General features: G+C 34.7%; 1 protein-coding gene across 1 annotated transcript; it reads left to right on the forward strand.

The window, feature by feature from the left end:
- The first annotated feature begins 5,256 nt into the window (after positions 1-5,256).
- On the forward strand, positions 5,257-11,658 carry LOC110032402 (ETO1-like protein 1). The gene is made up of 5 exons (XM_020736031.1): positions 5,257-6,064; positions 6,157-7,872; positions 7,967-8,258; positions 10,090-10,399; positions 11,081-11,658. The coding sequence occupies exons 1-5, from the start codon at positions 5,940-5,942 to the stop codon at positions 11,299-11,301; spliced, it is 2,664 nt and encodes an 887-aa protein (XP_020591690.1). The 5' UTR covers positions 5,257-5,939; the 3' UTR covers positions 11,302-11,658.
- Positions 11,659-13,720: the final 2,062 nt, after the last annotated feature.

Genomic DNA, 13,720 nt, shown 5'->3' on the forward strand with positions numbered 1-13,720 from the left:
TCATGGAGAAGATACGACAAAACTTGGAATTTATATATAAAAGCAAAGTCATACAAACTTCAATAAGTAAATACAACTTATCTCTAATTCCTCCCCAAGTAAACTCCTTGAAGTTCCTCTAAATCTCTTCCTTTCTTTACAACACACAGAATTCTCCTTCAAAGCGGCAAGGAGGAAGAAATCTCTCACTCTCCTTCCACTCTTACAATCTCTCGAAGAATTCCTCACAATACTAACCACTCTCTACACTCTAATGGGCACCACAAACAACAAAGACTCAGCGGACACCCGTGGACACACACGTGGACATACGTGAACACCCACTTTTTTCAGCCTCTCAATGTTTTTTTTAAAGTTGTAGAAGAGTTTTCAAGAGTTGCCCAAGTGTCCCTTCAAAAACTGTCCACATTCAATGCATCTGTTGAGAGAACCGACGTGCTCACCGTCAGCGGCCTTGATGGCACCGTCGGCGGCCTTCTAGAATATTTAATTCTGGACTCTTGGGAAAAACTCGTCGTCGGCGGCGTCGGGCTCACCGGCGGCGGCGGCTAAGATTAAATCTTCATATTTTGGTCTTTTTTTACTTCAAATTTGCTCATTTGTGCATCTTTTTGCTCCAATGACCATAATTCAACAAACTTGCTACAAAACATCAAAAATACATTTATTTAAAGTGCAATATCATCAAAATCAGTGTAAAATAGACATGAAAATCTCAAATTTGGTCACATCCTGTAAATTGTAATTAAATTTCTTAATAGCCCAATATGCTTTATGCTCAAGTTCAACTGGTAAATGACAAGTTTTCCCAAATATTAGCATATATGGGGACATTCGTATAAGAGTTTTATATGCAGTCCTATAAGCCCACAAAGCATAATCAAGTTTGACTGACCAATCCATTTTGTTGGAATCACAATTTTTTATAATAAACTTTTAATTTCAAGATTGAATAATTCAGCCAAACCACTTGTCTGAGGATGATAAATAGTAGCAATTCGATGGTTGATACAATATTTCTTCAATAATTTCTCAATTATTGCATTTCTAAAATGACTTCCTCCATCAGTTATGATCAATTTAGGCATCCAAAATTTACAAAATATACTTGTCCTTACAAATTTTGCAATAATTTGAGCATCACATCGAGGTAAAGCAACAACTTCTATCCATTTAGATACATATTCTACTACTATCAATATATATATAAATTTGTGAAAGATGGTATAAACAGTCCCATGAAATCTAATCCCCAAACATCAAATATCTCAACTTCCGACACATAATTGAGGGGCATCTCATTTCTCCTAGAAAAATTGCCTACTCGTTGACATTGATCACAAATTTTGATATAACTGTTAACATCTCTAAAGATTGTAGGTTAATTCAATCCAAATTACAAAATTTTGTATATTATTTTATCAACACCAAATGTCACCCAAAATCAAAATTATGACATTTTTGGATAATTTCGTAAGTTTCTTCTAAGTTGGAGACCTAGTCATTATTGATCCATATAAATCACGAACTCGTTTTCATTAAGGGTATTAGCTTTCTTGTCCTAACTGACATCAAAGAAGTGAATAAAAGTATTAAAGACATGGATCTTTTGATACTCCATGATTCATCCATGGTCATCCTAGATGAGTCGGAAATGCTAGTGATCATGAAGGTCATCAGAGAATAGTGGCGAGGAGCCATGTTGCAATTAAAAATTAATATAGTTGTGGAATAAGATGACAAATAAAGTGTGTTTGTAGTCATTGTAACCCTTTTTATGGAAATAGAGCAATCCTAATGATAGTAAAGAGGGCGGATGCTAAAAAATCCATTGAAAGTTCAAAAAAATTGAGAAATTGCATAGCAAGAAATGACATGAAAAACAAAGATTTATTTTACAAATATAAAAGTCCTCATCTCGACTCTAAACCCCATGAGAGAAAATAAAAGGATAAAAGGATTAAATAAGTGAATAAAAGGATTAAAGACGTGGCTCTTTTGATACTCCATGAATTATCCATGGTCATCCTAGATGAGTCGGAAATGCTAGTGATCATGAAGGTCATCAGAAAATAGTGGCGAGGAGCCATGTTGCAAGCAAAAAATAATATAGTTGTGGAATAAGATAACAAATAAAGTGTGTTTATCGCCATTGTAACCTTTTTTATAGAAATAGAACACTCCCAATGGTAGCAAGGAGGGCGGATGCTAAAAAGTCCATTGAAAGTTCAAAAAAAATTGAGAAATTGCATAGCAAGAAATGGCTTGAAAAGCAAAGATTTATTTTACAAATAAAACTATCAATAAAAGTCCTCTTCTAGACTCTAAACCCGATGAGAGAAAATACCCAATATAGGGGTTTGATGTGACCTCAACTGAGACATGAACAAGTCGATGCAATCTTTGAAACAAAAACTCGCCTCCAGACCTAAAATGTCTTAACTTATTTCATCCAGTATGGGCATGGGCAACCCAAGCAAATCTACAAGCTCACGCTGAAAAATAATTGTCGCCTGCTTTATCACCCCCATCCCTCCTTCCAACTGCACCACACTTTGCCGTAATCAAGTCGTGTATCTCCGAGCCCTATTGAATCCCCGCCTCTTGTGAAAAAGAGCATTCAATCTTGCTCGGGAGATCAACCAACACCTCGCTATTCCCACGAGCTTGTTAAATGAACTCCCCCACAAGCGTCTCAGGGGGATGAAGATCTCTTGATCGATCCACACCACCCTTGCTAGCTAGTTGATTATCTCTTTCGACCACCTAAGGCTAGCTGGTTGATTCTCTTTCAACCACCTAGTCATCCCTTGCTCACATAACCAGGACCTTGCTTAAACCCATTGGATCCGAAGCATCTTCAACATAATATAAAGTCATGACACACCAAGTTTGAGGCCACTAACTGATCAAAAATTACTGAACACCTAAGGTTCTTATTATATCTGACACCACCTGCTCCAACGTATGGAGTAGAAGTATCAGAGGGTTTGATTCATACATTGGGAAAAATCGGCTCTTGATCAGACCTTGCATTGCGAGAACAACCATAGTAGTTGATTCTTGAGTCACAGTGACCGGCTAGGCTCAACACATGCATACTTTTCTATTAGTTGCCGCCTTGTACATATATATATATATATAAATTCCTCTATAATTAATTTTTCTTTTATAAAGTTATTTTAGTTCTTTGATGTGAGCATAATTTAATAAGGTGTGTCCATTTACTTATTATATCCAACGCATTTCTTGGCCTTTAAAGCCTATTTTCTACACTTTTATCTCCATTAATTTCATATTTAATCTTTAAGCTTTTATTAATTAAAAATGTTTTGACTTTTGCTCTTCTAAAAAGTCAAAACTCTTCAATCTTAGCAGATATATTCTCCAAAGCTATTTGCTTTATCATTACGCATCTACTTTTATCTAACTTTATTTTATTTCTTTAATGAATTTACTATAAATTTAATTGTGCTCATTTTTATATTCTACAAAACATTTGTGGAAAATCATCTAAAATAGCCACTAATCTTATATATCATGCTTACTATATCTAAGTTGATTAAAATATCTAAGTATTTTTTATTTTATGAGATCTCACATTTTCTTATCCTTCGAAAAAAAAAAAAAAAAAAAAACTTTTATTTTATAAACCGTCTACTTTAAAAAAAAATTCTTCTTCATTATAATAATTATAGATTAAATATAATTTATATTCCTTATTTAGAATAATATCTCATTGATGTAATACATGTTTGTGCATCCTCGTTGCAGTGAGAAAATATTACATCAGGATTCCGCATGTAGAGTTATGTACGGAGTACAATGAAATCACGCCACGTGACGGTGACAGAAAAATAAAATAAAATCTGTCTGGTAACAGAAGAGAATATTCCTCATGTGTTATTCAAATGTTATTGTGTGTTATTAAAGTGTTATAGTGTGTTATTCAAGTGTTATTGATGTGTTATTGTGCTATTAGAATACCGAGAATATTCTCAGAACACAATAACACCGGAATAACACGGAATAACATGGGAGGAATATTTCCAGTGTTATCGGGCCGATTTTTTTTCTATCACATCCAAGTGACATGATTTCATTAGACTCCGCACGTAACTCTATGTGTGGAGTTCTGATACAATATTTTTTTCCATTGCAGTAGAAAATCTCTTTATCCACGTCCAATGGCTTTCTTAGAAACTCAGTATAATTTTGTGATGTAATTTGTTAAAATATTTAAATTAAATATAATTTAGCTTTAAAGTTCATATTTTTCTTCATAAACAATAAATTTTAAAATACTTTTTTATTTTTCAAATCTGCATTAGCGACGCTCACCGCAATTCACATCATCAAACCACTACATATATTTTAATTGGCTAAATTATTATATTGAAAGAAAAAAGTGAATGATAAAAGAGTGTAAAATTATTACAAAGATGTTTAAGAGTGTAAACGACTCCATTTGAGTGGGAGCTTGAGTTTAATTAATTTTATTGAGTTCAAGTTTGAGCTCGAGATTAAATTTACGAGTTCGAACCGGCTAACGAGCAGATTCATGTATTATATAAAAAAAATATTATAATTTAAGAAAGTTTTATAATAAAATAATAAGTATAATGAACAATTAAACGAGAAATAATAATAAATTACTTAATATAATATTAAAAAATTAATTTTTTAAATATTTTTAATACTTTAAAGAAGAAATTTACAAATTTAATATATTTTAAGTATATTTTATATTAATACTTTTCAAAACGAACAAACCCACGAGCAAACAAGTCCATCGAAGCTAATTTGAGCTTGACTTGTTAGCTCATCGAGCTCAGTTCACAAACCACTTATGGAGCGGAGCTTTAATTAGTTCACGAGTTGGTTTGACTCACTTGCAGCCCTAAAGACTATATTTTGCGAGTTGGGTGGAAATAACTATATTGTTTACAGTGTGAATAATCTAATTAGTACAATATTTAAGATTGAATAACAGAATAAAAAGATAATTATAAATAAAATAATAGAAATTAAGAAGTAAAAAATGGCAGGTAAAAAATATTGCTTCCCACTTGGTGAAGCTTACATGAAACAATTTATAAGAAAAAAACAAAAAATTTGGATGAGCGTAAGACTGTGATCAAAAGGAGAAAGGTAGAACAGAAATTACGGCAACTTTCTACGTATAAAATTTTCGGACGGAGTTGCAAATTCGACAGTATCCCCAAATTTATTATTTATTTAATTTTTCTCCTAACTCCATTTGCAATTCTGCGGCTTCTGCCTGTCACTGTCGCTCGCCCTAAAAAGAAGAACAGTATGGAAAAAAAGGCGAGGGGCGATGAAAGGATGACCTGTGCCAGCATTTATGTTCAGCAGAGATCGATGGGAAGGGAGCAGCGCCTTCAGATTCGTCTTCCCTGACACAATATCTGTTTTTCAGCTGATGCTGGGCTGAGATTTCAATCAAAGGTGGAGTTTTTTTTTTCTACTAGGTTCCAGTTTCAGTAGTTGGATTGTGTTGTTCTTTTGTTTTTAAAGCTGGAATCTTGCAAAGTCTGTTGTGTTTTTGGAGTTTGGGGTGGAATTGGGGGAGTATTTATTTCTAGGTTTTGTTTTTTGATGTTGAGGTGGAGGAAAGGCGGCTCTTTTACTTGTCTGTTCTGAATGAGAGGGTTGTTGGAACTTGAAGGATTTATTGGGGTTTTGGATAGAGACGAAGAGAATAGAAAGGGGGTTTTTGCAGATCGATCGTTGTCTCTTTGTTTCTCCTTAGTTATTGCAAAGGCGGCACTTTTGGCTTGATTGAGGTTTTAGGGGGCTAAAGGAGCTCCATTTATTGGTTTTGTTTTTTCATTGGTGAGATATTTTGTTGAGGATTAAGAGCGGATTTAAGGTCTGATACTGTGGAGCTTTGGGCATTTTCTTCGATTCTATGTGCCATGAGGAACCTATTCCATGCTGACACCATTAAGGAGAATCAGGTTCAGACGTTGAATCCTCAGTCATGGCTGCAGGTGGAAAGGGGAAAAATTTCCAAGTTTTCGTCTCACTCCCCCTCTTCTATGTATGTATTATAAACCTTTTGTTTCATTTCTAGGCTATATTTGCTTATATTTTTCTAAAGTTTGAATTTTTATTTGTTTCATTGTCATGCAGTGAGTCTCTTATCAGGGTTGCAGAGCCTCCTGTTCTCCCTTTCTTCAAGCCGGTTGATTATGTGGAGGTGTTGGCCCAGATCCATGAAGAGCTAGAATCATGCTTGCCTCATGAGAAATCAGAGGTATACTTGCTTCAATTTCAGGTTTTTAGGGGTCTTGGAGAGGTTAAATTGCTCCAGAGGAGCTTGCGCTCTGCTTGGGAGACAGCAACCACAGTTTATGAGAAGCTTATCTTTGGAGCATGGCTCAAATATGAGAAGAAGGGTGAAGAACCCATCTCTGATCTTCTTTCATCATGTGGTAAATGTTCGCAGGAATTCAGAATGCTCGGTGTTGGCCCTGAAATCCCTCCTCAGGGTTCTGAGGCAATGAGCTCCTGTTATTTAGGTAAAATAGAGCCATCCAATATCATTTTCTTCCGCTTAAGAGAAGAATATATAGCATGTGATCGGCAAAAGATTGCAGATTTGTCCCCTCCATTCAACACCATGCTTAATGGGTGTTTCAGCGAATCGATTCAAGAAGTAATTGATATGTCTGAAAATAACATCTCAACCTCAGCCATGAGAGCAATATGCAATTTCAGTTTTTCGGGAAGCATAAATGAATTGTTATCCCTAGATACTTTGTTAGAAATATTGATATTTGCAAATAAATTTTGTTGTGAGAGCCTCAAAGAGGCATGTGACAGAAAGTTGGCTTCTTTAGTTTCTTCAAGGCAAGATGCTGTGGATCTCATGGAGTGCGCACTGGAGGAAAATTCTCCCGTTCTCGCTGCATCTTGTCTCCAATTTTTCCTCAGAGATCTTCCTGATTGTATGAATGATGAACAAGTTATTAGAATCTTCTCTACTGCTAATAAGCAGCAAAGGTTCATCATGGCTGGACATGCTTCATTCTCACTCTACTGTTTATTAAGTGAGGTTTCAATGAATACTAATCCAAAATCAGAGATTACAGCTTCCTTTTTGGAGAAGTTGGTCGAGTCTGCCGTGAGTTGCCGGCAGAAGCAGATAGCCTTTCATCAACTCGCCTGTGTGAGGCTCTTACGAAAGGAGTATGATGAAGCAGAACGTCTTTTTGGCGCCGCTGTCGCTGCTGGACATATCTATTCAGTCGCTGGTTTGGCCAGAGTTGCTTGCTTTAAGGGTGATAGGCATTCATCCTATGAACAACTTAGCGCGGTGATTTCATCTTTCAATCCTCTCGGTTGGATGTATATGGAGCGATCTTTGTACGTCGACGGGGACAAAAAATGGGAAGATCTCGATAAGGCGACTGAGTTAGATCCCACTCTTCTCTATCCTTACATGTTTCGGGCATCATTCTTGATGAGAAGGCAAAGCGCTGAGGCAGCTCTTATGGAAATTAATCGTATTTTGGGTTTCAAATTAGCTCTCGATTGTTTGGAACTTCGGTTTTGTTTCTATTTGGCACTCGAAGATTATAGATCTGCGCTTCGGGACGTTCAAGCAATCCTTACTTTGTCGCCGGATTATCGAATGTTTGAAGGACGAGTGGCTTCGTCTCAGTTACGAACGCTCGTTCAGGAACACGTTGAGCAGTGGACGACTGCTGATTGTTGGCTTCAACTTTACGAGCGGTGGTCAGCAGTGGACGATATTGGATCTCTTTCGGTTATATATCAAATGCTCGAGGCACCAGATGCCGCAAAAGGAGTTTTGTACTTTAGGCAGTCATTGCTTCTGCTCAGGTATATCCGCGAACTATTTTTTACATATACATGTTATGCTGAATGAGATTATGCTTGAAATAATACAGCGAAAACTTGTGAATTTGGTTGATAGATTGAATTGTCCGGAAGCGGCGATGCGAAGCTTGCAGCTTGCACGGCAGCATGCAGCCAATGAACATGACCGTCTAGTTTATGAGGGATGGATTTTATATGATACGGGTCATTGTGAGGAAGGGCTTCGTAAAGCAGAGGAGTCAATCTCCATTCAAAGGTCTTTTGAGGCGTTCTTTTTGAAAGCCTATGCCTTAGCGGATTCGAGCACAGATCCTTCGTGTTCTGCAACTGTTATTTCACTTCTTGAGAATGCGTTGAAATGCCCTTCGGATAGGCTTCGAAAGGGTCAGGTACTCGTTGCCTTTTAAGACGAGAATGCGCTTTCGTGCTTATTACTCCATTAGAATTTGCTTAATTTTAGTTATACATTAAAAGCATGCTTGAATTTTGTTTTCTTATACAGATGGATGTAGAAAGGAAAACAATAAACTATTTAAGTTCCCAACATATGATTAAAACTAACTTCAATAATTGGGTTAAATTTCTTATTTATGTCAGACCATAGTGATATAAAAGCTAGAATTGTAATTATTTTTATTAAGTTGAAATTATATGTGGACACAAAAGTGCCTATATATGGGCAATAGAATAGAATGGTAAAGAACATTTCAATAAAATAAATGGGCATTTACATACTGAACGCCCAATTCCTTTGTGTTTTTATATATAATAACACCTGAACTTTACTTTATACTTTTATATTACCCAAATCTTTCGTATCACATCAAATATATCACTATTTTAACTTTTGAGAAGTGAAATATACCTTTTCAAGCATAGGCAATGTGCCATTTATGTAAAAATTTGAAGTTTATGTATTAAATATGTAAATACATAGGCATTATGATACGAAGTATCTTAATCTTGATCCGGAGTAGGTTGGTCGAGTCATTTGAGTCCATATTATGTTAAAGTTCAGTTTTTTATGTATTTTCTATTTGGATGACAGACTTGTAATAAGGTGGTGGTCCTCAGTGTTTATAAATAGGTGGTCTTGTGTTTTTATTAGAGAGGTCTTTGGTTCATGTGAGTTGTGTGAGGGCTAGGGCTCTCTTTGTGATTCCTGGATGGGAACGTGTCTCCGGTTATGACGTTGGGTGGTGGCAAGTGTATCTATATGTTTTGTGGTGACATCTCGGATTTCTTTTCTTTGTCGTTTCTTTGGCAAGTGATTTTTATATTCTGATCGGTTGCGAGAGTAGCAAATTCTTGTATCTTGTTCCTTTCTTTACTTAATGTTCCATTTCTTTACTTTTCTTGTTTTCAAATTTCTATTCTTTGCATTTTCTCTCTTTCTTGGTGTGAATTCTGCGCGCATACCTTTTTCTCGTATAACATTGAGTGGTATGTATGGTACTCTTTCTAAAATAAATGATCGTTATAATGAGGATATGCTATTATTCCTATTATAAATATTAGACAAATTTCTAATATTTATATCATAATGAATTATGCCGATAACTCTTACACATTGTTGGCTGCAAAAATAGACTTCCTTAGATTCTGAAGTTACCACAGCAAGTTATGTGTGTTGGTGTTTCATTTTGAGTATTAGTTCTAAGTTCTCACCCATCTGATGTGATTTAATTGGGTTTTTACAATAGATATTCAATGATTCTACTAAATCTAATCCCATGTTAATCACCTTTTAGCTATTTTCTCATTAAAATTGATGTTTTTATGAACAAATTGCGTCTGTTTTTCTGGCACACAATCCAGCATGTGTTTCTTCTTGGGTTATGAAAATTACATTGGAATTTAATAGCAGAACTTTACTTTTTGCATCTATACCTCTCAAATATTTCACCTCACAAAAAATGCCACCAATTTAACTTTTAGAAAGTGGAACATACCTTTTAATACATAGGTGAGGCGGCAAATATGTAAAAATTGAATTTTGGGAATTAAATGGTACTTTAGTGATAAATATTGCAAAAGATGTAATGTCATGCCAGTTGACCTTTTGTTTATCTAATTAAAAACCTCTTAGCTTGAGAGCTAGTCTCCAAACAAAATGTTGCATTATTACAATGAAAAGGAGTAAAATTGAAAGAACAATTGCTATTATTACATTACACACTCCATTTTCTAATGTAAAGTTACTGAAAATTTATATTGCAGGCCTTGAACAATCTCGGCAGTGTATATGTCGACTGTGGGAAGCTCGATCTGGCGGCAGACTGTTATATTAGTGCTCTTAAGATTCAGCACACGAGAGCTCATCAGGGACTTGCTCGCGTGCATTTTCTGAAGAACAATAGGACTTCGGCTTACGAGGAAATGACGAAGCTGATAGAGAAGGCTCGAAACACGGCCTCGGCATATGAGAAGAGGTCCGAGTACTGTGATCGCGAGCTAACAAAGGCGGATTTGCAAATGGTGACCAAATTGGACCCGCTCCGTGTTTATCCCTATAGATACCGAGCCGCAGGTTAGATTTTATCCCTTTTTTTTTTTTTTTCATTTTTTGACTTGAACAATTCAGTAATTATCCTAAAGCGGCATTTAGATACATATCGCCCGATGCCTATGTATTTCATATGTAACGCCTGAACTTTACCGTTTACATTTATACCAACCAAATATTTCGTATCACATCGAAAAATACTACTACTATTTACTTCTAAAAAGTGTAAAAATTGAAGTTTAGGTGTTAGGTATGTAAATACTGAAGAATTGAGTGTTATGTATGCATGTCTCCTTATTCTAGATTGAGGAGACAATAGAAGAAATCAGAAGGAAATAGTGGTATTCTTTATGTGATGTAAAAGATTTGGGTGGTATGAACGTAAGAAGTAAAATTTAGGTGTTCGATGCTTAAAAACATAAGAGTCGGGCGGTATGTATGTAAATGTCCCATAGTTTTAATGTGTGGCAGAGTTCTAGTTGGGTTCTTTGTGCTTGATAAGATTTAAAACCATAAAAGCTTTAATTTTTATTTAAAAAGTTTGGATTTTGTAAAGATTCTTGCTCCATATATGATGCATGACATTTCTTTCAAGGGGCATTTACATACATAACATACAATTCTTATATATTTATATATCTGTCCTAAAGTTTCATTTTCTACACACTCACTCAAATCTCTGTTAATATTTTGTGATCTTGACAGTGCTGATGGATAGCCACAAGGAAACCGAAGCGATAGCCGAGCTAACGAGAGCAATCGCCTTCAAAGCCGACCTCCATTTGCTCCACCTGAGAGCGGCTTTTCACGAGCACATCGGAGATGTTGCCGGAGCTCTTCGCGACTGCAGAGCCGCCCTTTCCGTCGACCCAAACCACCAGGAGATGTTAGAGCTTCACAACAGAGTAAACAGCCAAGAACCATGATTTGAAAACTCATTCCATAGCTTCATTTTGTACACTATAGATCCTTGGCTCCACGACCATATTTTGTGTTTTTTGTTTCCTCCCCCCTCTTTTTTTTTCCTATTTTCTCTTTTGTAAGTTTGTGTTCTATAAGGATAAGTATGCAATTTGGTACTTTGGCTTCTCTCCTTGAAAATTTTGAGATGTGAATGGAATGAAAATGCTTGAAAGGTCAGTACTTGTGAGGTAGTTTTAGGTGAGATTCAAAATAGGAAGAAGAGACCTCATGGCTTCAAATCTGAGGAAGAGCTTTTGTAATATATGATAATTCTAGTTGTTATATCTATATTTTCATATTTCTATAGATATTATGTTCTTTATTGACTCTATCTGTATATTTTCCAGTGATTCTTGTAATCAAATTGTAAACTATTTAATAATTTAGTGCTAAGCCATTTGGCATCAAATCATTGATTAGCAATTGACAAAATCAACATTAAGTAAACCACTTAGAATACTTGGGGTTATTTTATTGGATTAGTTGGTTGCAAGATGATTGTGCTTTTCATTTTGATGTTGCCATAATTGTCATAACAGACTTTGGTTTTGTTAGGAGACAACATGTGGCTACTTCCTATGAGAGACCACCATTCTAAGAAGCTTCTTTGTAGCACCATATTATTTTCATTATATTAATCTCTAGTAGTCAATGGATCATAACTACCTACAATCATCTAAATATTTGATGCATATCAATAGGTGTAGGATTATTCTCTGGCCCACAACATGGAGCACTTGGTTTGCTACCATCATATATTCAATTGTTTGTGGCTACTTTGTCACTTTCTACTTAGAATCGTCGGACGCTGCCGTAGTGCGCGTAAATACTCAATTTTTCTTGTGATATGCAAGGCTACATAGATGAACATAAGCATAAAATTTGCTCAATTATAGAATGAGAGAGAGAGAAAGAGTGAATAAATTATTATAATTCATTCATTTGGGTAATAATTCAAATCTTCCTCTTCCTACTATAGTGGATGAGTCATACTATAGTAGATGAGTCATGTAGGCTGCCATGATGAATCACTTAAACTCTGTACATGATGTCTTCTTTTTCATTTTTATTCTAGTATTCACTCTATGTGATATGCTTTCCTCTCTAAGATGAAGGATTTTGAATGATAAACCTTCTATGCTTATCTTAAACCTATTTTTTCCACCTTGGTGAACTAGTTGGAACTTGAACTCTCTAGCCCAAGAAGCATTAAATGTCTTATTAACAAAAATTGAGCAACAAGTGGCATGAAATGTTAACAATAATAGGTCATAAGCAATGGACATCAAATTAAGTTGGTCAACAAATGTTTGTGGATATGGGAAAACCTAAGTGGCTCTACAACAAATCAAAACTTTTGAATTATTAACAAATCTTTTCAAAATTTAAAAAATAATAATAATAAAGAGAATTGAGGCTTACTTATAGATTTGGAGGGATAATTCAATCATTATCCAAACATGATTTAGGATCTAATTGTACTTGAAATGAGCCTCATAGGATTCATCTTGAATAATGATAAATTTGCTAAAAAAAATGTTATTGATGATATTAAGTTTAGGGTTGTTGTGATATATAGCATTAGTAAGTTATGTGATTGAAGGTGCAAGACCTTTAGCTTAAATGGTGTGCAATTTGCTTGTCATGTTAATGCCACAAATTCAAATACAATTTATATCATTTTTATACTTTAATATTCATTATCTTCATGCATAAAATATGTGTAATTTACTTCATATCTTATTTATAGTGTGATATATACTCTATTTCTTATTAATAACTATTTAAAATATATTACTATTCCTTCATCCTTATGCATACTATTTAGTACATATAATCACATCACCCCTATTGTAACCACACTTTAAAAGAAAAAAATAAAAATAAAATAAAAGGGAAGTATGGATGTTGGTTAGTTTTGTTGATACAAACTTGAAAATTTTTTATCAAATTTTTTAATTTAAAGTTTGTTTATTTAAAATTTATATTTTGAAAATTATCATTTAAAAAAAGTATTAGTAGTAGGTGAAGAAAAGGTTAGAACTATCAAATCAACATAGTTAATAAGTGGGTTGTGTTGATGCTTAGGTCTCATATAATTATTTGATGTTAAAATTATATTTTTAAATATGATAAAAATATTAAATTATTATATCATTCGATTAAATATAGTTTGACATTAAGAATCATTAATTTTAAATTACATAATTCTTCTAAAAAATGTCTCAAGCAGTGGAAAAATTATTCTATACGGACGGACACCGCATGCATCTCGGTGATTTACGGTCAGGATGTATTTCGGTGGGCTCTACCTAAAATGCATGCGGTGGGGATCATAGTACAAATGAGTCATTAAGATTTTGACCTACGGTAGGCCCCACC

The sequence above is a fragment of the Phalaenopsis equestris genome, unplaced genomic scaffold (assembly GCF_001263595.1).
Source record: "Phalaenopsis equestris unplaced genomic scaffold, ASM126359v1 Scaffold000938, whole genome shotgun sequence".
Classification (NCBI taxonomy): Eukaryota; Viridiplantae; Streptophyta; class Magnoliopsida; order Asparagales; family Orchidaceae; genus Phalaenopsis; species Phalaenopsis equestris.

What these genes read in the sequence shown, in the direction of transcription:
- LOC110032402 (XM_020736031.1), top strand. Translation starts at nt 5,940, where the DNA reads ATGAGGAACCTATTCCATGCTGACACCATTAAGGAGAATCAGGTTCAG. An exon ending in TCTCACTCCCCCTCTTCTAT is followed by an intron (nt 6,065 to 6,156) that starts GTATGTATTATA and finishes ATTGTCATGCAG; the next exon opens with TGAGTCTCTTATCAGGGTTG. An exon ending in ATAGGCTTCGAAAGGGTCAG is followed by an intron (nt 8,259 to 10,089) that starts GTACTCGTTGCC and finishes TTTATATTGCAG; the next exon opens with GCCTTGAACAATCTCGGCAG.